This window comes from Biomphalaria glabrata, chromosome 13 (assembly GCF_947242115.1).
Source record: "Biomphalaria glabrata chromosome 13, xgBioGlab47.1, whole genome shotgun sequence".
Taxonomy (NCBI): Eukaryota; Metazoa; Mollusca; class Gastropoda; family Planorbidae; genus Biomphalaria; species Biomphalaria glabrata.
This window is the reverse complement of record NC_074723.1, coordinates 13,922,501-13,946,139: the sequence shown is the minus strand read 5'-3', so window position 1 is coordinate 13,946,139 and position 23,639 is coordinate 13,922,501. Positions and strand designations below refer to the sequence as shown.

General features: G+C 37.3%; 2 protein-coding genes across 3 annotated transcripts in view; one reads left to right on the top strand and one right to left on the bottom strand.

Annotated features, from left to right (window-relative positions):
- Positions 1-23,639, top strand: part of LOC106061188 (uncharacterized) — an 89,975-nt gene that overhangs the window by 20,540 nt on the left and 45,796 nt on the right. For both annotated transcript variants that reach the window (XM_056008768.1, XM_056008767.1), the window contains exon 2: positions 642-866. The gene's annotated coding sequence lies outside the window, so the exon portion shown is untranslated. The remainder of the gene's footprint in view (positions 1-641; positions 867-23,639) is intronic.
- Positions 19,643-23,639, bottom strand: part of LOC129922415 (uncharacterized) — a 4,554-nt gene continuing 557 nt past the window's right edge. Inside the window, exon 1 of the mRNA XM_056008400.1 lies at positions 19,643-23,639. This exon is cut by the window's right edge and continues 557 nt beyond it. Coding sequence (XP_055864375.1) covers positions 19,643-23,639 — 3,997 coding nt within the window.

Sequence of the window (23,639 nt, the reverse complement as noted above, 5' to 3'; positions counted from 1 at the left end):
AAACACGTAGGACGTAATCTTCTTCTTTTTTTGAAGTAACGTCTGTGTTTTATAAGATAAGATAAGAATGAGACAGAATAAAAAACAAACAAACTGAAAGTACAAAATGAAGAAGAAAACACAAGCGTGCAGATTACGCGACTATGTCAATTGCCTGTCAGAGGACGGTACTGCTGCAGACCTGACACATCACCAGAACTCAGTGGGCACTGAATGAATTTCGTTTCCCTCTAACGAATTTCGACCTTTTCAAACAAATGGCCCACAAAAAAATTCTTGAAAATAGTAAATCATTTGGTTTGCAAAGAGTTTATTTTCTCACTAAGATTTCCGGTTTAACGAGCGAGAGTGTCTACTTACTAGAACCCCATCGCTGATCACCTCACATTCACCAAACACATTCACACATACATACATTTTACACTTGCTGGGGACATAAATTCTAAGGTATATTTTGTAAAGTACAAAGCTTCCAAAAGTTATCTTTCTCATATTTATCCACCCTCAACATGAAGTGGCGCTCTATTTCATTCAGCCTATTTCACAGTGGAATGAAAGGTCAACAACATGTTTGTACACATCTGCTGTTACTTGGAACACATATTTCAGTCTGTAATAGTCTTTTTCGTTTTTACTTTCAGGCAAACAAGTTGTTTGGACAATCGCCAGAAGAGACAATGCTGTTCTACAAGGATATATAAGAAGCAGGATTATGTTTTACTTCAAACTAGATACATCTAACGGGTGGTACTTAGTCTCAGTCTAAAACCCAGAAAATTTGGATACTCTATTTGGATTCTTAAAAAGCCTCACGGAGTTTTGGCTTTACAAAGAGAGACACGTAGTCACGACGTTACAACGAATATGTAAGTAATATACCAACCTATATATATACATGGGCTAAAAAATATATATGTATATATGTGTGTGTGTGTATATAATTAATCTCTATTACATTCTCACCCTTCATTCTTTCGAAAGACGTTTATTGTACCCTAGAATAGGTTCTTCCTGGAGTTAGTGGAAAAATTTTACACTCCTCGCCCTTGTTAGCATGAGGGTCAGGGGGAGCGCTATTTCCGGTATTGAAAGTCAACAAAATGCATATTCTGAGGTATCTACATACAATATCCAGCTATTTAAAAGTTTTTCAAAAACCTAATGTGTTATTCTTAATGACTTAGTCACTGGCAATGTTTGAAGCCTTCTCCCACCTGTTCTGAGGTCCTCCATGAAAGTGTAGCGTGACGTTGTACCAGGATGTCCCTGTTTGCGCTTTGCGCGTAATGGCCTCCATGTCATCGCAACTCTTATTATGCGTAATTCATTTTGTCGGAGAACATGTCCCGCAAACCTCATGCTACGCTCTGTCACAACCTTACTAAAGGGTCGACTCCCAGTTCGGCAAAGGATTTACTTGATTGAAACCCAATCTCTATAACTGAATCCTAAAATTCGTCTTAGACATCTTTGTTGAGCCTCATTTAGTTTTTTTTTTTCAATTTTGGCAGATGACTATTCACTGCACTTTATTAATGGAGCCCAGCCACTGGTAGAAATGTGTAACCTCTCTTGGCTACGCTCTTGGAATTAGGTGACTGTAGTTTGCTTTATATTTTATATCGAAAGGGAAGTTTTATCGTCAAAATCATCTGTTGGGGTTTTTTGAACTAAAAAATATCTAGAGTTTTTTTTTAAACAAATTTAAAACCCCATATAGCTACGCTCATAGAGTTTGGCGAGTGTAGTTAGCTTTAGAATAACTCTCTGTAGGGGAATTTTAACATCAAAACCATCTGGAGGGGTTTTAAACTTTAAAAAAGCATCTGGAGGAGGGGGGTTTAAACTCACCCCCCCCGGCTTAGCTACGCTCAAAGAATTTTTGTGTATAATTTACCTTTTTATATATATAATATATATATATATATATATATATATATATATATATATCATGGGCGTAGCCAGGATTTTTTTTCGGGGAGGGTTTGAGCCCCCCCCCCGGACCTCCCCCCCCCCCGGCGAAAAAAAAAATATATATATGTGTGTGTACATAATTAATCTTTATTATATTCTGACCCTTTCGGAAGACGTTTATTGTTTATTGTAGACTCCTCGCCCTTGCTAGCAAGGGGGTCTGGGGGAGTTCGCAGCGCTCCCCCAGCGCGGGGCGAAGCCCCGCCGCCGAGCACTATTTCTGGTATTGAAAGCCAACAAAATGCATATTCTGAGGTATCTACAGTGCATTATCTTGCTATTAAAAAGTTTTATTTCAAAAACCTAATGTGCTATTCTTACTGACTTAGACCCTCTCGCGCCGTTCCGGCAAGCTGTTTCCGCAACTCTTATTTTGCGTAATTCATTTTGTCGGAAAACATGTCCCGCAAAACCTCATGCGACGCTCTGTCACAACCTTACTAAGGATTCGACTCCCAGTTCGGCATATGATTTCTACGCTCATAGAATTTTGAGTGTGTAATTTGCTTTTTTTTATATTGAAGATGAAGTTATCGTAAATTTTGGATGGGGTTTTAAAATCAAAATCTTTCTCAACTTGGAATTTGGGGATTGTTGTTTGCATTTTTTTTTGTTTAGTTTTATAGAAGAGGGGGATTTAACTGCAAAAACCTCTGGTAGGGGGTTTAAAATTCAAAACCTCCTGTAGGGGGTTTTAAACTCAAAGCCCCATGGTAGAGGGATTTGTATCTCAAAACCCCCTGGTAGGGGTATTTAAACTCAAAACCCCCTGGTAGAGGGTTTTTAACTCAAAACTGCCTCGGCTGGGCTGTGGTAAGTGATGATTTAGTATTAAAATCTCACCTAAAATAAACAAAATGAAAGGGGGGGGGATTTCATTTGGGGGGGGGGGTTTGAACCCCAAGAACCCCCCCCCCTGGCTACGCCCATGATATATATATATATATATATATATATATATATATATATATATATATATATATATATATACGTTAAATATATATATATATATATATATATATATATATACATTAAATATATATATTATATATTTCCTGATGGTTGGTGCTTGCACAGGACTAAAAAAAATTTAGAGAAAAATAATTCGAAACTTGATCAAATTTCAAACCTAGCAGAACTCTATGACTCGTCTATTAGCCTAGCTATAAGGCTCTACTATGATTCAAAATGCATACATAACGCTACGCGCAATGTATTTTTTTGGGTGTATTTGCTGATTTAGATTGAGATGCAGGAAAGTTTCAATTCATTTTGTAATTTTATGTTTCGGTCTTTTTATTTTTCTATTTTATTTGAACCCACCTAATTCACTTCGCTTAGGGCCTCAGATTACCTTAGGCCGGCCCTGCTGCCTATGAGTTTATGTGAAAACACAAACTACCTTTGTTATTGTCTTACTCTAACTGACATATCTGAGAAAACTTTATTACTAAGGTACATTCCTATTGTGCAAAACATACTCCTTTTTAACACGTTATCAAAAAGGTTTTTGAACTATGGTGACCTGATTCTAATGCTTTGAACTCAACAGTCAATAAACAATTAGGACTCACTCATAACCCTACATTAGAAAAAAACTCGGATCGTTTTAGATCTCGTGAACAAAAGAAATTTTGTTCCGGATAATTATACATGTCCCTTAAAATCGATAATGAAAAAAAATCTTTTAAAGTAAGCGACCATCAGCTTTCCGCTCGAAACTGGTTTACAACGGATGTTAGTTTAAATTTGGCTTCTACTTTTTCGTTTTATTTTAATTTTATTTCACTTAATGATAGTGAAGCAAAGGAAAAAAAGATAAATTCCGGGGGAATGGTAGACTTATTGGTAAATAATAATTGATAACAATTGGCATCTTTTAGCCGCTTTAATAGTTTATTTATTGAGTTTCAGCAAAACTAACTAACTAAATAAATTAGAATATTATTTTTCATAATTATTTTATTATAAAGCTTATCAGTGGTGTAGCTAGGGTGGGGGAGAAGGGGGAGAATTGGAAAATCCCCCCGCCCTCCCCCTAACGAGTGTTTTTTTACATAAAAAATTAAATTTTACAAAAAATGCAGGGGCTTCCAAAGAGATCAAGCCCCCCAAGCTAATTAAAGAACTAAAGAAACGTTTCTTTTCGCTATGTTATTGTCTGGGCGGACTGAGGGTCGAAATCGTCCCTGGCATCACCATACAATCTGGCCCACAAAGTGCCTGCTATATGTCCCTCCATATGTTCATGAGAGAGAACTGCACTCAATGGACTCAACGCTTTTAGTGGTGCGACGTTTCTTCCTCAAAATCTACGGTCTGCGGGCTTTTTCAGTGCACGGACCAAAAGTTTGGAACTCACTTCCCATTGATCTCAGACAGACAACATGTTACACTACATTCAAGAAGAACATCATTTGTAATGTTATCACAGCGCATTGAACCTACAGTTTGATTGTTAACAGCGCTCTATAAATACAATTATTATTATTATATGATAGGCATTGGTTCATGCATATCCTCATAATTCAATCGCTGGTGGCCCCACCGGTCTGTTGGGTTCCGGTCCAAATGCCCACTTGGCCAGTCCGCCCCTTGTCCTTAAAATAAGTCATTCTGTTCGTTGAACTATTTATAACTACTATAAAGAGGGTATCGGGAATGATGGCGGGGCTCGAACTCGGGACGATCCTGACAACAGCCTGAAGCGCATCCCTCACGACTCTCGGCAGCAAACATCTTCACTTTTATAGTAGCGTTGTTGTTGTTATGAATAGTGACTCTATAGTGCTCTTTGAGAGTCCCTCATTCTTGCACAGGCTTTCTTGCAGCAGTGAGTTCCGTCACACAGTATTTTATTAAATTTTGTTTTTGTATTTGAAGATTATGGTTCAGTGTTTTATGTATAATTGCTAAATAACTTTTAAGTCTTCTTTCCTGAAGGCTTTCTAAATTTAGTGATTTTACTAAAGGTGTTACTTTAGTCAAATGTGAATATTCGTGTGTTATGAATCTCACTGCTCTATTTTGTGTCTGTTCCAGTTTCTTAATGTTTTCTTGAGTTGAGGGGTCCCAAACAGAGGATGCATATGCTACCATCGGCCTAACCAAGGTTAAATAACATTTTAGTTTTATGTTCTTATTTGAGTTATAGAAATTTCTTTTAATAAACTCTAATGCTTAGGATCTGGATCGATGTTTTCTCTTTATCTGGACATCTCTATAGCCTGGAAAGCTTTTGATTTGTATATGTATGTTTACATTTAATTCTTTTAGTTTTATACCATTAGTGGTTAATAATAGTTTTAGGTAATTCCCAGTTCTAATTTAGAACGAATGAAACATTGACTTTGAGTTAAAACCTCTAATGCGACCAAGAAGCTGAGTGCCAGCCAAACAGAGACATTAAAAGTCATTTGGTGTCACTAAGTTCAAACCCCGTTTTATCTTTTCATTAGAAGTCCCAAATAAGTATTAAGTACATTTCACATTTAGTAGAAACTTTAAAAATAATTGCTAAAAATGTAGAATCCAACATTCAATTTCTCGGTTGCACGCTAGTAACCCAGACTCTAATGCAGTTTGCGCAAAAACAAAAAAAAATGTTTTATCTCTCTCTGTCCTTAAGTGTCAGTATGCCGTGATTCATCTTTCCCTTTTTACCCTATACCCGCTAGTGATCTAGTTTATACTTTACGGCCACTGGCAAAGTCTATCGTGTGTGTTCTGTGAAAGTCCTGGGGCTTGATTCACCAGCCAGAGCGACTGTCCATGTGCTGGAGGCTAAACAGGTCGGAGAAATTCACAAGAGCGTAGTATAAACAGGACACTGCATTGTGGGCACATATATTCCCGATCCAGACCGAATCTTGGTTACCGTTGTCGCCTTAGAAAACCGTGGTGTATATCTCGTAAGACTTTGTCCAGTTCCGAAAGCTTTGTGAGAATGTATGTGCACTCTTGACCTGTATGAAAGCGATATAATGGGGCCGCATATTCGCTCTGATTCAATAATGCAGAGATTCTCAAACCTTTCCTGTTCAGGGACACCTTTACAGGTCATACGATGTAAGCGGACCCACGGCATGGCCAAAATAGCATATTTCTAAAGCTGCTGACATCAAACTTCCGTTCGATACACGCATCGAGACGTATGACACATTCGTACTGTGCGACCTCTCTTACGCCATCGTGTCTCAGTTCATGACTACTATTTCCATTTTTCTTGCTCTTCTTCAAATGTCTGCTTACGCTTCAAATATTTATTCATAATCTAACGACTAGATGGGCGTGCGAAAAACAAGTATCACTGTAAATCGTCAGAAGTAATCATAAAATGTGCACGATTAATAATCAGACTGATGTCGGTGTGTCGTGGAGTCTACTTCTTGGAATGGCGATATCTAGCAGAAATATCAATGGAAGGATTGATTAGTTTGAAAAATAATGTAATATTCATGCGAAAAAATGTAATTCTATCACAGGACTGTTATTAATCATTGTTGTTTTTCCAAGCTGCGTTAACAATGGTCTTAAAATGGTTCGTATTAAGCATATTAAACAGTAGTGAGCGGCCTGTTGATTATTATTCAGATTATCCGATCGGATTAAACTGGCTTAAAGCAAAGAAGTTATTTAACTATTTACAATTTTCATCTTTCTGTGGACCACCTGAGATACTAGACAATTTGGTCACTCGCAATCCAAAACATGAATGAAGTAAACTATCTTCATATTTTAAATTTTTTTTGTTTGTGTTTCCCAATACCTTAAAATTCCTCCTTTAAAATCTGTACATTCTTTTCTGTTAGTGAAAAGGCCTTGGTTATGTTTTATCACGCTCACATCTGCAATGTTTTAAGTTTTAATATCACTGCCTTGTAGAGTAATATGAAAATTTAAAATAAAAATAAACTTTATAGAATCCTAAATGCTGCTGCTAAAGTCATTGGCAAAAAACAAACCCCATTTGGGCAGCTGTTTGAGACAAAACATCCATAAAAAGCTAACAAGATTCTAGAAATAAAAAATCACCCTTTGTGTCAGGATTTTGTGATTTTACCATCACAAAAGAGATACAAGACACCGATAGCAAAGACAAACAGACACAAACACTCTTTTGTTCCCATGGCAATCAAATCACTTAATAGAAACAACCTGATATTAGCTTTTCACATGTAAATTATGAGTGAGTCAGGTGTGAATGTACATTTTGATTTTTTATAGTTACAATGTTTTGTTTAGTGTAATGCACCAATGGTAAGACAAATCTCCTTACGGACAATAGAAATTATTATTATTACATCTAGAGTAAACTTTGACTGAGGGTCCGCGAACGACAGTTTGAGAACCACTGCCCTAATGGACTTTTTGAAGGTACGAAAGCTAGGGGGGCATTACGTTGAACAGCACAGGGCAATACGGAAGCAAAGTCGTAAGGTCTGCTGGAGCCCAAACATTCTTGCTTGGATACTTCTTACAAAACTTTATAATGATCTGTCACTGTTGTAGCAAGACTGTCGAGTCCTTCCCTTCCCACGGTGTTGTGGTCTCTGGATCTTTAGAAGGTCCGACTGAATCAATAATATATCTGAGAATGTTTCTACGTTGATTGGAAAGATGTATCTCTGTCTGTCTCTCTCTCTCTCCCTTTAACCTCTCTCCCTCCTCACTTTCTTTAAAATTCCTCCTTGTTTGTCAAAGCCACAATCATTTAGGGTCTAGTAGGAGTGCTCATTTGTATTGATCACGCAACCTGTAGTCCTAGTTGTACAATTCTCTTTGATGAAACATAAAGGAAGTTGTTGGAACATTGTTAGAAATAAGAGAAGTACACATGTTATCTTAGCCATGAAATAATACAGGCACACAGGCTTAGCAGGCTATCATAGCTAAGTACTCTGGCTATCATAGGCAGAAGAAAGATTGAATTGTATTCAGTTTGTGACCCCCAAAGGTCAATGTTGCTGACTCCTACAGGATTATCTAAAAAAGAAATTTTGTAAGTTATTACATCACCAGATATATGTCTACGTCATTGAGAATGAAAAAAATAGTTTGAAAATCAATTAGCAATACTTAACAATAGAAAAATGATATTAATATGATTGCCTAAAAAAAACACAGAACATATAAACAAAAATATCCATTTTTTTTCTTTTTGTTATCCAATGAAGGGAATTGTTTATTATTTGACAGGGAGATAATTCGATCACGCCAGAGCCATTTTCCTTAATATTATCAGAGTAACCGCTCATTAGTGACGTTCGTATTTTGTTGTTATTCGATTTGGGAGATGAATCAAGGATTTCTATTCTATGGGCGACAGGCTACATTGGTGTTGACATATCCAATAAATTAAACACGAGTAGCAACAAGACAAAGAAAAGACAACACAATCTAATACGTTTTAATTCGGACAATCTCCCCACCTTAATCCATAACTAAATGTAGTGCAGTGTATTGTCGTACATAGAGTGATTCCCTCACTTACAGCTCTAGTCCAGACTTTCGTCATAATTCTTTGTGATTATCTATAAATATAATTCTCTTCGTTGCTTAAGAGTTTGGACGAGAAGAAGAAGTAAAGGAAAGATCACTCTCTTATTTCTGCGGATTGTCACCTCCAAGAAAAAAACAAGAGGTTGGAGAACAAGTATTCACTGGTCACTACGGATGGCTGCCTGGTAGTTTTTATTTTGTGTATTTCGATATGTTGATATGTTAAAAACATATTCGGTATTCTTACAAAGCTTAGGCCTATATCTACTCACTCTGTCTGTCTGTCTGTCTGATATGGGTTTTTGTACACGTTATTTTTACCATTTTCTAATTCTCGGATCAAGTTGAAACTTTCCACAATTAATCATTGGCCATAGCAAAACATTAATCATAAAAAGCAACAACAAATTAACTAATTATTAGTGATAATTAAGTACTTTTTATAAAGACAAAGGGAGATAAACCTTACAATATTGAGTGAGATAGGTGTAACTACGCAATGTTGTTTTTTAAAGTTAAAAAAATATTTTGCTTGTTTATACCCTTATTAATCAGTTTTTGTCTTTCTCTTCTGCTTCTGCTTTCAAAGTCAGCCCCCGCCCCCCCCCCCAATTCTTATGTCTGGCTAAAATTAATATAAAATTTAAAAAGTAAAGTTCCAATTTTAGACCTTGTGATCTATGGAGCAGATGATGTTTCATCTGTTTCTAAAATTAATTTAATACACAAACATGACTAGATCTGATTAAAGAAGAAACAAGAAAACAGTGAATTGTTTGAAACCTGTTTTTTTTCTAGTTTTCATCCTGATGAGATTATACCATTAACTTGACAAGAACCGACATAGAACCGACATAGACTGATCAATGCGTTGACTTATCTGATCTTATATAATACAGACGTTACTTCAAAAAAAGAAGATAATTACGTCCTACGCGTCATGCATTCAGTCATGCATATTAACCAATGACTTAAATTCTGCCAAGTCACTGGTTTTCCTGTCTAGCTCAGGCAACCCATTCCATGCTCTAATAGCACTAGGGAAGAAGGAGCATTTGTACAAATTTGTCCTAGCCTATGGGATGAGGAATGTGCCTTTATCTTTGTGTCTTTCTGAGTATTTTATTAAATTTTGTTTTTGTATTTGAAGATTATGGTTCAGTGTTTTATGTATAATTGCTACTTTACTTTTGAGTCTTCTGTCCTGAAGGCTTTCTAAATTTAGTGATTTTACTAAAGGTGTTACTTTAGTCAAATGTGAATATTCGTGTGTTATGAATCTCACTGCTCTATTTAGTGTCTGTTCCAGTTTCTTAATGTTTTCTTGAGTTGAGGGGTCCCAAACATATAATGCATATTCTATTATTGGCCTAACCAAGGTTAAATAACATGTTAGTTTTATGTTCTTATTTGATTTATAGAAATTGGGAGATGTGTGAGATATATATATGTGTGTGTGCGTATGTATATACTGCAAGGTTTATCTCTTTTTTCTATATATTAATTAATTAATTACCACTAATCAACTAACTAATTGTTTTTTTAGCGGCTCCCGAAAGGGGAAAAGACGCTATCAGTTTTGTGTAGAATGTCTTTCCGTCTGTCCGCCCGTCCCGTATAGATCTCGTAAACTACAAAAGACAGTGAAAAACTGGCACCATAATATTTTAGACCATTCAAAGTTCTGATGCAACTGCTACTTTTTTCTTTTCAGAAAGTGAAAAAAACTAATTTTTTAAATCACCTATGCAAGCAGTTTTTTCATAAAAATACACCACTTTTACAACTATTCACTATTAATAGTAACAAACACTGGAGGCTCTTTAGAAGAGGGCACCGCAACATACCACAATTTTAACACATTTATGCAAATGGTTTTAGATTTTTTGTAAAAAGATTTTTTTACATTTGTATTGCTAAGTTTTGTAAGTTCTGTCCTATTAACTACTACATTTACACACAAAAAAAGTTTTCTTTTTTTTTAAAGAGAAAAAAATCTATTAAATATACATATAAGTTGGACATAATTTAAAACGACAATTAATAAGTAGTTTTTCATATTATCGCGTGCACTGTAGTGATGCAACATGGAATATGTACACTTAAGTATTTTTTTTTTTACAGAAATGTTCTATTCTCGAGTATTTCAATAAGAGTTTGACCCTTTACAAAACAATTAGATCAATAAGATATTCATTATAAGACATCAGTGAGGCCAGGTTCACATCTAACTTCACATTCACTTTCACCTTTCCTTTGGTTTGCTGGACCGCTGGGGCACTACACAAGATCGGTCAACCTTATTTCTCCATTCGTCTCTGTCATTTGTCTTTGATAGAATTTCATTCTGATGTTCTTTCTGAAAATATTGAAACCTGCCTTTTATCTGACTGGGTAGACCACTTCGGAGGCCGATTATGAGTTTGTGTTTCCACACAAACTGTCTTTGTAACCTTGTTTATACTTGTGTTGTCATCAACTATGGATAATTGTGCATATTTTCAACTTGAAACATCGGGAAATGGGAGAAATAACGTGTGCAAGATTTGTACAAGACAAACACAGTGAGCTGATATAAGCTAGTAAAAAAAAATCTGCGTTGAATACAAAAATGTAAACGAAGAGATGATTATAAACAAAAGTGTCACATTTCTATTCTCTACCAATATGTCTAAAACAGAAAACATTTTCGGCCAGGGGGCTGGCTAGGTACATTTTCAACACGCGTCACCGGCCACATCACCGCAAACACAAATAACGTCAAGTCCAATAAAACTGAGCCTTGATGGTTTCATATTGGACAGTGGTCATAAGTTTTGAGGCCGGATAGCATCGCTTCACGGTTAGGATTTGGCTCTCGGACCGTACTTTATGCGTCACTGGCCAATAACGTTTCACCCTCGGACAAGGCACAGTAGAATAAGACATAACCTTAACATATTCAGGGAGATGAATTTCACAGAGAGTAACACGCCCCTGTAGAGTGGCATCAGAGATACTTGAATAGAACTTTTATACTTGAATTCTTTGTCAAGAGACGATCGAGAGACCCCAGGTACCTCACTTGGTCAAAACCAACTGTATGGAGATTTTCGAAACAACCAAAACAACATTTGGTCTCATCAAGAATTAGATCTGTTTCTCCAACCGCTCTTTGACATCTTCTGTGTTAGGGTGACAGACCAAAACGAAGAGAGAGAGAGATACACACACACACACACACAGAAACAAAACACATTATCGATTTAATTATTTCATCTACACTTTTTTATACCATAGGATACGAGTGTTAAAAAAGAACGGTCTGAGATCAATACTAAAAATCTGTATCGGGTTTTATTGAGTCAGTGACACTTCATATCATTAATATTTGATAAATGAACATAGGATCTCCTCATAAACGTTGCAGCGTCAGAATTGTTAACGAGCCTGTAAAACTGTTGACTTTTATATCTGCATTAGCCAGAACTTTCCAGACTGGATAATGAGATGATAGTTAGGTTATCATCATTATCTCTTTCACAATATCACTTCATCTCGGATATAGCTCTGTTCCGGAGCAGACATTTTTTTTTGGTGCGGACTGTTCAGCGTGTGTGTGTACGAAGTAATAAGGTAAGCAAGAAGAGACAGTTGAGATCCGACTGAAGTTTTTAGAAAGAGGAGTCTGACCTGTCTGGAACTAAGAACCGTCCTGTGCACTACTGAAGATCTGGGTTAAGGACCTGGAGCAACACTTGAAAGGGTGTCGTTGGTCTGTATTTAGGTTTGGGTAGGACAGCACTTGTGGAACCAAGAACAGGACTCGAGTGGATTGACGGCTGATGTCACTGTGTTTAGTCATAGGACTTGGTGCTGTTGACTTTTCATTGAGTTGTCTCCCTTATTATTATTATATTTATTATTTGTACGGCTGAGCTCTAAACTCGTGTACTGCTTGTGCTAGAGAATGTTCATGTTAGGGAGCGACACATTCCTTAGCTCCTTGACCCTTCGAATTAAATGTAAAGAAGTGACACATTCCTTAGCTCCTTGACCGTTCGAATTAAATGTAAAGAAGTGACACATTCCTTAGCTCCTTGACCGTTCGAATTAAATGTTAAGAAGCGACACATTCCTTAGCTCCATGACCCTTCGAATTGATGTTAAGAAGCGACACATTCCTTAGTTCCATGACCGTTCGAATTAAATGTTAAGAAGCGACACATTCCTTAGCTCCTTGACCGTTCGAATTAAATGTAAAGAAGTGACACATTCCTTAGCTCCTTGACCGTTCGAATTAAATGTTAAGAAGCGACACATTCCTTAGCTCCATGACCGTTCGAATTAAATGCTAAGAAGCGACACATTCCTTAGCTCCTTGACCGTTCGAATTAAATGTAAAGAAGTGACACATTCCTAAGTTCCTTGACCGTTCGAATTAAATGTTAAGAATCGACACATTCCTTAGTTCCTTGACTCTTTGGATGAAAGGTTCCTTTTTCCGATGATAGGTCTTTTTAATCCGTCATTCGTGCATGTATATTTGAAATTGATAGCTTTGGGTTAGGTAAGTGTGGACTTTAACCTGGGACTGACCCTCCCCCAACTTCGGTCCATGCTTTTTCAAAGTACACACTGATTAGTAATAGAAGAATAAATAGAAATTAGGGCCTATGTTATCACAGCTAAAAAAAAATTCTCTGTCAGACTCAGTGATGATTAAAAAAAAAACAAAAAAACAGAAGCGAAGGGAGACAATAAAGTAAATCATGGTAATTTGCTGTCAGTTGTCTTATCTTTAAATCAGCCTTATAATTTGTACCTTGCACCAGACATGATCGATCTAGATCTCAGCAATAAGAGTACGCTGTCGACATGACATTTTGAAATGATGCATTGTATTTATTGAACATGGTCAACTTTTAAAAAATATTTTTAATGCTTTTTTTTTTACTCCTCACAGTTGGGAGAATCAATCATATTCTAAATGCTCTCCCTTGAAGAGGATTAGAGTAGTGTTTCTGTCCATGGTGAGCTTGAGATCAATACGAAATCTGTATTCGAATCACTTCATGGGACATACTTAGCTCTACACGTTTAAATTTGATGAACGTGTATTAGACTAATGACTTGAACAGGGGAGAGAGCGGGAAGGAAAGAGGGAGATATAGAGGGGAGAGAGATTGAGGGCGATGGAGAGGGAGATAGGAAGAGAAAGTCTTAGGGAGAGAAGAGAAAAGGTGTCCATTTTTCCATTAGCTTTTCAAGAATTTTTAATAGGGTAAATGCCCACACTAGAAAGGGAGATGGAGAGAGAGAGGGAAATAGAGAGGAGGTGAGGGAGAGAAAGAAGGAAAGAAGAGAGGGAAAAAAAGAAAGAGGGAAATAAAGGAAGAAAGGAAGAGGGAGCGAGAGAAAAAGTCAACGAAACGGTGGTTATTTTTAAATTATGTTTTAGAGTGTTTTTTATAATTGAAATGCCCAAGAAAGAAAAGGAAAGAAATAAAGAGAGAGAGAAGAGAGAGAGATAGATAGGGGAGAGAGATTGATGGAGAAGGAGATAAGAATAGAGGATATTTTCGATAATTGAAATGCCCAAGATAGAATTGTACACATCCAGCACACACACACATTAATACCTGTTTTTAGAATCTAATAAATAAATCCCATTTTCTAACTTGTTTTTATATTATTCCCTTCTAAATAACAACAATCCCAGACACACCTCCCACTCCCCCTCTTTCCATATTCCAAACCCATCAAAAGACAGAAGGAGAACTGATACTCAAATAGTTTCAAGTGAAAATAATGAAATAGAATAAAAGTACACGCGCATTGCAGACACCTATCATTATCATTAACTCTCCCCTTCCACAGGCTCCAGGGGCGTCAACAAGTGAGCAACCTTTCAATGGAAATAAAGTAAAGCTACTTCTCTTTCCATCTATCTCCATTGATTTGATCCTTCCCATGAACATCTTCTCTTTCGCACGTTTTTCTTCCAGAGCTGAGGCTGAAGCTTTTCCCCTGCCCTCATGTGTTTGTATTTGTAACAGTAAATACTGACATCCTTCTGTATTTGTAACAGTAAATACTGACATCCTTCTGTATTTGTAACAGTAAATACTGACTTCCTACTATATTTGTAACAGTAAATACTGACATCCTTCTGTATTTGTAACAGTAAATACTGACTTCCTTCTGTATTTGTAACAGTAAATACTGACTTCCTTCTGTATTTGTAACAGTAAATACTGACATCCTTCTGTATTTGTAACAGTAAATACTGACATCCTTCTGTATTTGTAACAGTAAATACTGACATCCTTCTGTATTTGTAACAGTAAATACTGACTTCCTTCTGTATTTGTAACAGTAAATACTGACATCCTTCTGTATTTGTAACAGTAAATACTGACTTCCTTCTGTATTTTTAAAAGTAAATACTGACTTCCTTCTGTATTTGTAACAGTAAATACTGACATCCTTCTACAAGCGGGTCTTTTTTTATAAATTTACATGCAGAAACTAACTTTGAAAGAAAACTGATTTAATGTTTCATTTCATATTTTGTGTTTAGTTCAAATACCGGGTAGCAGCCTCGGGCTAATGCTTAGTGCTCTGTGAACAATGTGAAAAGTTCATTTCATTCTCGGAATTTTAAATGCTTACATTCTAAGCATGAACCAGTAACTTAAAATAAAAAAAAGTTTATGTAAAAACAGAAACTATACGTTGACCCCCGGGGTGGTCTACACTGGGAGGTAAGAAGGAAGGTTTTAATATTTTCAGCATGACTATCAGAAGCTATGAGATGCAAACTATCGACGATCACAATCCTAGCTCCGCCAATATAATAGGAAGAGATTACGTTTCAAATGTAATGCTAATACTATAGGTTAAATCTCTCTCTCTCTCTTTTTTACAGGAGATAGAAGGAGAGAGGGGCGGGGGAATTTGGTATATGGACCTCGTATTCCACTTAAGTAGTACTGTAAAACTGATTATTAATTTTTGTTTTCAATTAAATTCGACTTTTATACAGACTAGATGCATTCTTTCTCTTTTTAAACATTTTATTTAAAATATAAGCAGCTTATATAACAGAAAAATACTTCATTCAATAATACAAATATTCTCATAACATTATTTAAAAAAAAAAAAAACTAAATCATTTGAAGAAATATTTTAAACTATACCTCTTGTTAATTTGTTCTCCCACGTTTCTAGACAATTAAATAGTGAATAGCATGGGCGTAGCCAGGATTTTTTTTCGGGGAGGGTTTTGGGGGGGATTTTTTCTCCCCCCCCCCCACCAAGCCTCCCCCCCCCCCGAACAAAAAAATATATTTATTTATGTGTGTGTGTGTACATCATCTTTATTACATTCTGACCATTCATTCTTTCGGAAGACGTTTATTGTGCCCTAGAATAGGTTCTTCCTGGAGTTAGTGAAAAAATTGTAGATTTCCCGCCTTAGCCAGCAAGGGTGTCTGGGGGAGCGCTAGGAGCTTCCCAATCGCGGGGCGGAGCCCCGCCGCCAAACGCGATTTCTGGTATTGAAAGCCAACAAAATGCATATTCTGAGGTATCTACCGTGTATTTTCCTGCTTTTAAAAAAGTTTTGTTTCAAAAAACTAATTTGCTATTCTTACTGACTTAGACCCTCCTGCGCCGTTCGGCGCATTTGCAGTCAAGCTGTTTCCATACAAATCTGTCACTGGTAATGTCTGAAGCCTCTTCCCACCTGCTCTGAGGACCTCCATGAATGTGTGGCGCTAAGTTGTCCTAGGATGTCATCGCAAATCTTCTTATGCGTAATTCATTTTGTCGGAGAACATGGCCCGCAAACCTTATGCGACGCTCTATCACAATCTTACTAAGGGGTCGACTCCCACTTCGGCATAGGTTTTTATTGATTTAGACCCGATCTCTATAACTGACTCCTAAAATCTGTCTTAGCCATCTTTGTTGAGCCACATTTAGTGTTTTTCAATTTTGGCAGATGACTATTCACTGCACTTTATTAAGGAGCCCCGCCACTGGTAGAAAAGTGTAACTGTAGTTTGTTTTAGAATAATATTGAAGATAGAGGTTTTCCACATCAAAACACTCTGTAGAAGAATTTTAAACTCAAAAACATCAGGAGGGGTTTTAAACTTTTAAAAAACCATATGTAGGAGAGGGGTTTAAACCTAAAACCCCAATACGCTACGCTCAAATAATTTTAGTGTTTAATTTGCTTTTTTTTATATTGAAGAGGTATTTTTTAGCATCAAACCCCTCAAGGGGGGGGGGGCTAAACTCAAAACCTCTTTTGGCAACGCTCGTAGCATTTTGAGTGCTTAATTTGCTTTTTTTTCTTACACTGAAGATTTTTTTTTAGCTTCAAACCCCGCTGGCGTGGGGTTTAAACTGAAAACTCCTTTGGCTACGCTCATAGATTTTAGAGTGAGTAATTTGCTTTTTTTTATATGATGTAGAGGTATTTTTTAGCTTCAAACTCCACTAGAGGGGAGTTTATAACTCAAAACCCCTTTGACTACACTCATAACATTTTGAGTGTATAATTTGCTTTGTTTTTATTATTAAAGAGGTATGTTTTACCTTCAAACCCCGCTGAAGGGGGGTTTAAACTCAAAACTGATTCAAAACCCATTAAGCTAAGCTCATAACATTTTGAGTGCGTAATTAGCTTTTTTTTTTTATTGAAAAGGTATTTTTTTTTTAACTTCAAAACCCTGCTGAAGAGAGGTGGGGGGGGGGGGGTAAACTCTAAAAGCCTTTGGCTACGCTCATAGAATTTTGAGTGTGTAGTTTGCTTTTTTTTTATATTGAAGAGGTGTTTTATCGTAAATTGTGCTTTTGGAATTTGGGGATTGTCGTTTGCATTTTTTGTTGGTTTTGTTTTATAGAAGAGTGGGATTTAACTGCAAAAACCCCTGGTAGGGGGTTTTAAATTCAAACCCCCCTGGTAGGGGGTTTTAAACTCAAACCCCCCTGGTAGGTGGTTTTAAACTCAAAACCCCCTGGTAGGGGGTTATAAACTCGACCCCCCTGGTAAGGGGTTTTAAACTCATAATCCCCTTGGTTGTGCTGGGGCAAGTGATGGTTTAGTATTAAAATCTCACCTAAAATAAACAAAATCAAAGCAAAAAATCAGTCACTAAATTCCGATCCCCCCTCCCGCAGGGGGGGGATTTCATTTCGGGGGGGGGGGGGGGTTGAACCCCAAGAACCCCCCCCCCCCCCCTGGCTACGCCCATGGTGAATAGTGAATAGTTGTAAAAATGGTGAATTTTTATACAAATAAAAAAAAACTTGCTTAACTGTGTTAAATTTAATTATTTTATATTTATAAAATTAAACCTCTCGCTTTCAGAAAAGAAGTAGCCGATTACAAACTATGGGCGCAGATGATGTAAAGCTCTTGTGTTTGTGTGTTTGTGTTTTTGTGTTTGTGTTTGTGTTTTTACCACTCTGCCACCACGCATCTTAAATAATAATAATAATAATAATAAATAGTTATACTTATATACTTATATACTTCTATACTTTTATACTTATACTTTTTTTTTTTTTCTTAACAGAACTATTTTGAAAATTCGCAGCTCCGATAGTGTTACTTTCTGACAAAACTTGATCATTAAAATCTGTTTAAGAGAAAAAGATAGAGAGAAAGAAAGAAAGAGAGAGAGAGAGGTGAGAGAGAGAGACAAAAAGAAGCTTTATGGTCATGTTTTCTTTATCTCGGCATTGACCACCTTGCCTTTGCTCACATGTTTATCCATCAGGATATCAAGTGTACACACCTGGAACAATATTTGTACCAAATATCATCTTACCCAACTGGTTTAAAAATACATTTTGTTTCATTTGCTGTGGGATTAAAGCATCCTAAGAAATACACGTGTAATTTTTTAATCATTTGTAAAAATGAGTAAGCAAGTGTGTTGTTTAAATCCCCATAGACACACACACACACTTGTATATAAACACCCTGCCACTAAAAGAAAAAAAAACAAGACATTGAGATAGAATCAAATCAACACAAGAGAGAGAGAGGAGACAGAAATAGAAAGAGTGAGAAAGTAAGGGAAATAAAAAAAACTAAGATGAAGAATGAGTTACAAATAGAGAGACAGAGCCAGAGAGAGAGAGGGGGAAAGTGTTGTGATTGTTGTGAACTTGTAGCCTATGACTTTGACATGTATACATTACATATGCAATACTTCAAGAACACCAGGGATGCGTTAGGAATAAGAAAATATTTAATAGAGCAATAGGAATGAATTATAACTGTAGCCAACAAAAGCGGATCTCCTAAATATACATTAACTATCAGAACTGCCTTATAATGGCTCCTACTAAAGTACTATGCTATCACAAAATCCGGTCCTCTGTCAACAATAACAAACTCAAGGGCCGTCACCCCGCTTTTCCTAGTCAACCAATGGAATAATAATAAATACAATAAATAAACATAGAAATCCTCACATCTTACAACCAAGGTTCTATAAAGTGTTGTCAACAATGGTCTATACAAACACAATCACCACATTCCCCCCTTACCAAAATAAGCTATTAATATAACTTATTAATAGCGTAAAGAAAGAATGGAATGGAAAAAAAAATACACACAGATCCACGCTACCGTCAATGGCATTGGGCTTTCAACTAAATTGGAAAAATGACAGAATCACATAAATTTACATTTTAACATCTCTATTTAGTTTACATTTCTACGTTTCCCAAAATAAACCCCTTAGTTACAATATCACCAAATTAAATTCTCTACATCAAAAGACAACTAATGTAGGAGAAAAAAAATGTAACAATTCAAATTTAATCAACAGGGTTGTCGATAGGACTGGTGGCAATTTGAGAGAAAAGAATTAGCACATTCATTTCCTTACATTTAACCTTAGAGTAGAATAATTATAAAACAGGACATTTAGTCTATAGTTAGGTTGTCTCTGATCTCTGAGTACATTAAACAATTCGACAACTTCAACATCATTCTCGATACCACTGACTTTGCAGGCTTAAGGCCAGTGGAATATGTCTTATGCAGCTCTTTCTAAGGTCCCCCACTATGAGGCTCAATAACAAAAGTCGATACGTAACAGTCTCACCATTTCTACAATGTGGGGTCAGCCCTCACACCGTTCTTTTAGTTCCTCAACTATAAGGTCTCACTATTTTCCAGCCTTGACAGGGTGTCTGCGATGACGTTGTCTACCCCTGCCACGTGTTTTACGTCATATTGAAAGTCAGACAGTTTCAATGCCCAACGGGCCATTCTTCCATTGTTTAATTTGCGACCGTTCAGCGCTTTGAGAGGCGCATGGTCAGTTTGGAGAATGAACGGCTTGCCTAATAGATATCTAGCAAGTTTAGCGGTGGCCCAGACGATGGCTAGGCATTCTCTTTCTACAACTGCATACCGTTGCTCTGTGTCCGTCAGCTTACGGCTGATGTAACATACGGGATGGAGATTGCCCTCATGTTCCTGCAGTAAGCACGCTCCAATCCCCGTAGACGACGCATCGGTTGCTAGGGTAAATGTCTTTGACAGGTCGGGTAGTTGTAGGATAGGTTCCGATTGGAATACTTGTTTTATTGCTTGCACAGCTTGCTCGCAATGTTGGTCCCACTCAATTTTCCTCTGTGTGTTATTCTGCCTACGTTCCGTTTTACCGTTGTTAGTTTTTGTCAAATCTGTTAAGGGTGTGATCATTTCTGCACAGTTAGGAATGTATTTCCTGTAAAAGTTAACCAAACCAATTAATCTCTTAACGTCCTTTACGTTCTTTGGAGTCTCAATTTCTAGGATTCGTTGTATGGTGTTTCCCTTTGGTTTTAACTGTCCATATCTTATGTCATGGCCTAGAAATTCAATAGTATCTGTAGCAAGTTCTAGTTTACTTGGTCGAGCGGTTAGACCATGTCGTTGAAGGGTGTTCAAGATTGACTCTAAAGCTTCCACATGTTCTTGCCAGTTCTCACTATACACACATATATCATCCATATATGCGATTACATTTTTATGGCCTGCCAGAACTATTCTCATAAGTCTGTTGAATGTTGCAGGAGCATTCACCAGGCCGAATGGCATATACTTCCATTGGTATAGTCCAAATGGAGTAGAAAATGCCGTTAGGTGGCGTGCACTTTCGGCTACTGGAATCTGATAGTAACCTTTTGCAAGGTCTAGCTTACTAAATATTTTGGCATTGGCTAAAGTAGCAAACAAGTCCTCTGGGTTGGGCATGGGTTCTGCGTCTAAAACTGTAATGCTGTTTAATTGACGATAGTCTACGCACATTCTGGTTTCTCCGTTTTTTTTCTTGACCATTACTACTGGAGCTGCAAATGGGGATTTCGATCTTTCGATAATTCCCAGACTTGTAAGCTCATCTATTTCCTTTCTAATCGCTTCTCTGTAATTTAGTGGCAAGTTGTAGCGAATTACCTTTCTTGGTTTGTCTCCCGTAATGGTGATGTCGTGGGCTATGGTTGTTGTCTTTCCCGGCACATGGGTTAATACTTTCTCATACTTTTGTAGGATTGCCTTGATTTGGTTTTTCTTCTCCTCCGCTACGTTGCCGATTTTTACACATGTCCAGTTTTCTGCATTTGTTGTAAATGTAGGTAGCGTATTCTCATTATCATTATCTTCTTCAGAAATCATAGCAACATTTATGGTTTCTGCTTGATGGGTTTCATTGATCAGTTCACTGGGTCTCAAATGATATGGGGATAGAATATTAATGTGAAAGATCTTCCTTTTTCCATTGACTTCAATCTCGTAATCTACATTGTTCATTTTTCTTGTGATTTTAAATGGCCCTCTCCACGATAGTTCCATTTTGTTCTTATCTGGTAGCAACACGCGAACTTCTTCACCAACTTTAAATGTTCTTAATCTCCTATTCCTATTCACTCTTTCTCTTGTTTCTATTCCTTTGTCGTTGAGTGATTCTTTTGCGATATGACAAGCTCGAATTATTCGGTCTCTGAGGTTAACTATGGCCTCTAACGAATTTCTTCTATCTTCATCTAGATCCTTCTTGTAGAGTAGAGATTTCAATATTTGGAGCGGCCCCCTTGGGTTCGCTCCATAAATTAGCTCAAATGGTGAGAACCCAGTACTATTTTGAGGAACTTCCCTGTATGCAAAGAGTACACAAGGTAAAAATAAGTCCCAGTCCTCTTCTCTACCTACTGAAGCCTTTTCTAACATGGTTTTTACAGTCCCGTTTAGTCGTTCGCAGACCCCATTGCTCTGGGGGCAGTAGGGGGTCGTGAAACACTGCTTTATTCCTAGGGTGTTCGTAATGTGACGGGTAAGGTTTGCTGTGAACTGTACCCCTCTATCGCTTAGGATGGTATCCGGGAACCCAATTCTAGTGAACAAGTTCAGCAAAGCTCCAGCTGTTTCTTCTGCTGTAGCCTTTTTCAAAGGATATGCTTCTGCCCATCGTGTAGCGAAATCTACAATTGTTAGGATATACCTGTGACCCCTTTTTGACATTGTGGCTGTCGGTCCTATAATATCAACTGCAATTTTCTGGAAAGGTCTACATGCTAGATCTGTTCTCTGTATAGGAGCTGGTCTCGGTTTGTTTTTTCTCGTGTCCATGCATATTTTGCAGGATGACACATATTTAGCAATATCTTTGTCCATACCAGGCCAATAGAAGGAGTGTTGGATTCTTTGTTTTGTTTTTGCACGACCCATATGTCCAGCTACTGATAGATCGTGACCTTGCTGTAGTATCATTAATCTGTATTCCTTGGGTGTTACTAATTGTTTGAATTCACCCCTTTGATCGGTATATTTTCTAATTAAGGTGCCTTGTTTTATTATGAATTCTTTCTTACTTCTCTTTGTGCTTGCTACTGTTCCTTTCTTTGCCAAATTAAAAATTTTAGTCAAAGTGGGGTCTTTCTTTTGAGCTTCTTGAAATTTTTCTGGATTGCATTTCTCTGTCATATTGACACCCCCAGGCGTTTCGTCACTATCGTCTCTTTTAGTTCTGTTCAGGAGGTCATCGCCAGAACTTTCATGTTCTCGTTTCAATTTTTGTTGTCTGGTTTCAACTTGCTGTATGGTTTCTATAGGACTTGTCTGGCTAGGGATCTGTACTTCTTTTTGGTTGGGGTTTTGTGCCATTTGTTGTTGCATCTGCATACAATCCTCTTGTTGAGGTAACTTCCAGTTATACAATTCTTTCCAACTGTTGATTTGAGCCTCTTTTGGAAATTCTATGTTTGGAACATTGCCTATCAACAAATCGAACGGTCCATTATCAACAACTATAGCTTCAACTGTTTTATTGAAATAAGGGGAGTTAATGTGTACTATAGCGGTCGGGTAACTTTTGACCTGCCCTCCAAAACCTTGTACTTTGCATTGTCTCTTGGTGTACTGATGGGGACTCACAAGTTTTGCTAGAAGTACACATTTCGTGGCCCCTGTGTCGCGTAGGGACAGGATGTGATTCCCGTTAACTATTGCAGGGGTAACGTACGGTGAAAGACTCTCTGCTAAGCCTCCTACGTGAGCTACAACATCATTCTTCCAGTATTCTCTTCGCCTTGCCTCTCTACAATACTTCGCTATGTGTCCTATTTTCCTACAGTTAAAGCATCTCACTTCATTTCTCTGGGCCGATGACTGATTTGGTCTATAATCATTTTGTTCTCTCTCTGTATATCTCTGTATATTTCTGTCTTGTGGTGGACTACGTTGCTGTGCCGTTTTTCTCATTGTAAATCGTGCTGCTGTAGGGACTGTTGTGGCGGCAAATTCGATTTCTTCACTGTTTTCAACCTTTTGTAGTATTTCGCCCGGATGTGCCGCTACATAAGTTTGACACAGTTCCATAACGGTCTCCACACTTCTCGGTTTTCTTTCCTGTAGGAAAGCAAACAAATGCTTCCCAGCAGTTGATACGATTTTGTCCACGATGATAAACTGCTTTAGACTCTCGAAGGATTCTTCAATTCTAGACGCTTGAACCCATTTTTCGAACGTTATTTTCACATCAGAAACAAATTGCTTCATGTTGCCGTCTGATGGTGGTTTTAGCTCATGAAACTTCTGTCGGTAGTCGTCCTCGCTGTACTGATAGAAATCAAGTAATGTTTTCTTGAGGATGGCATAGTTTGCTACC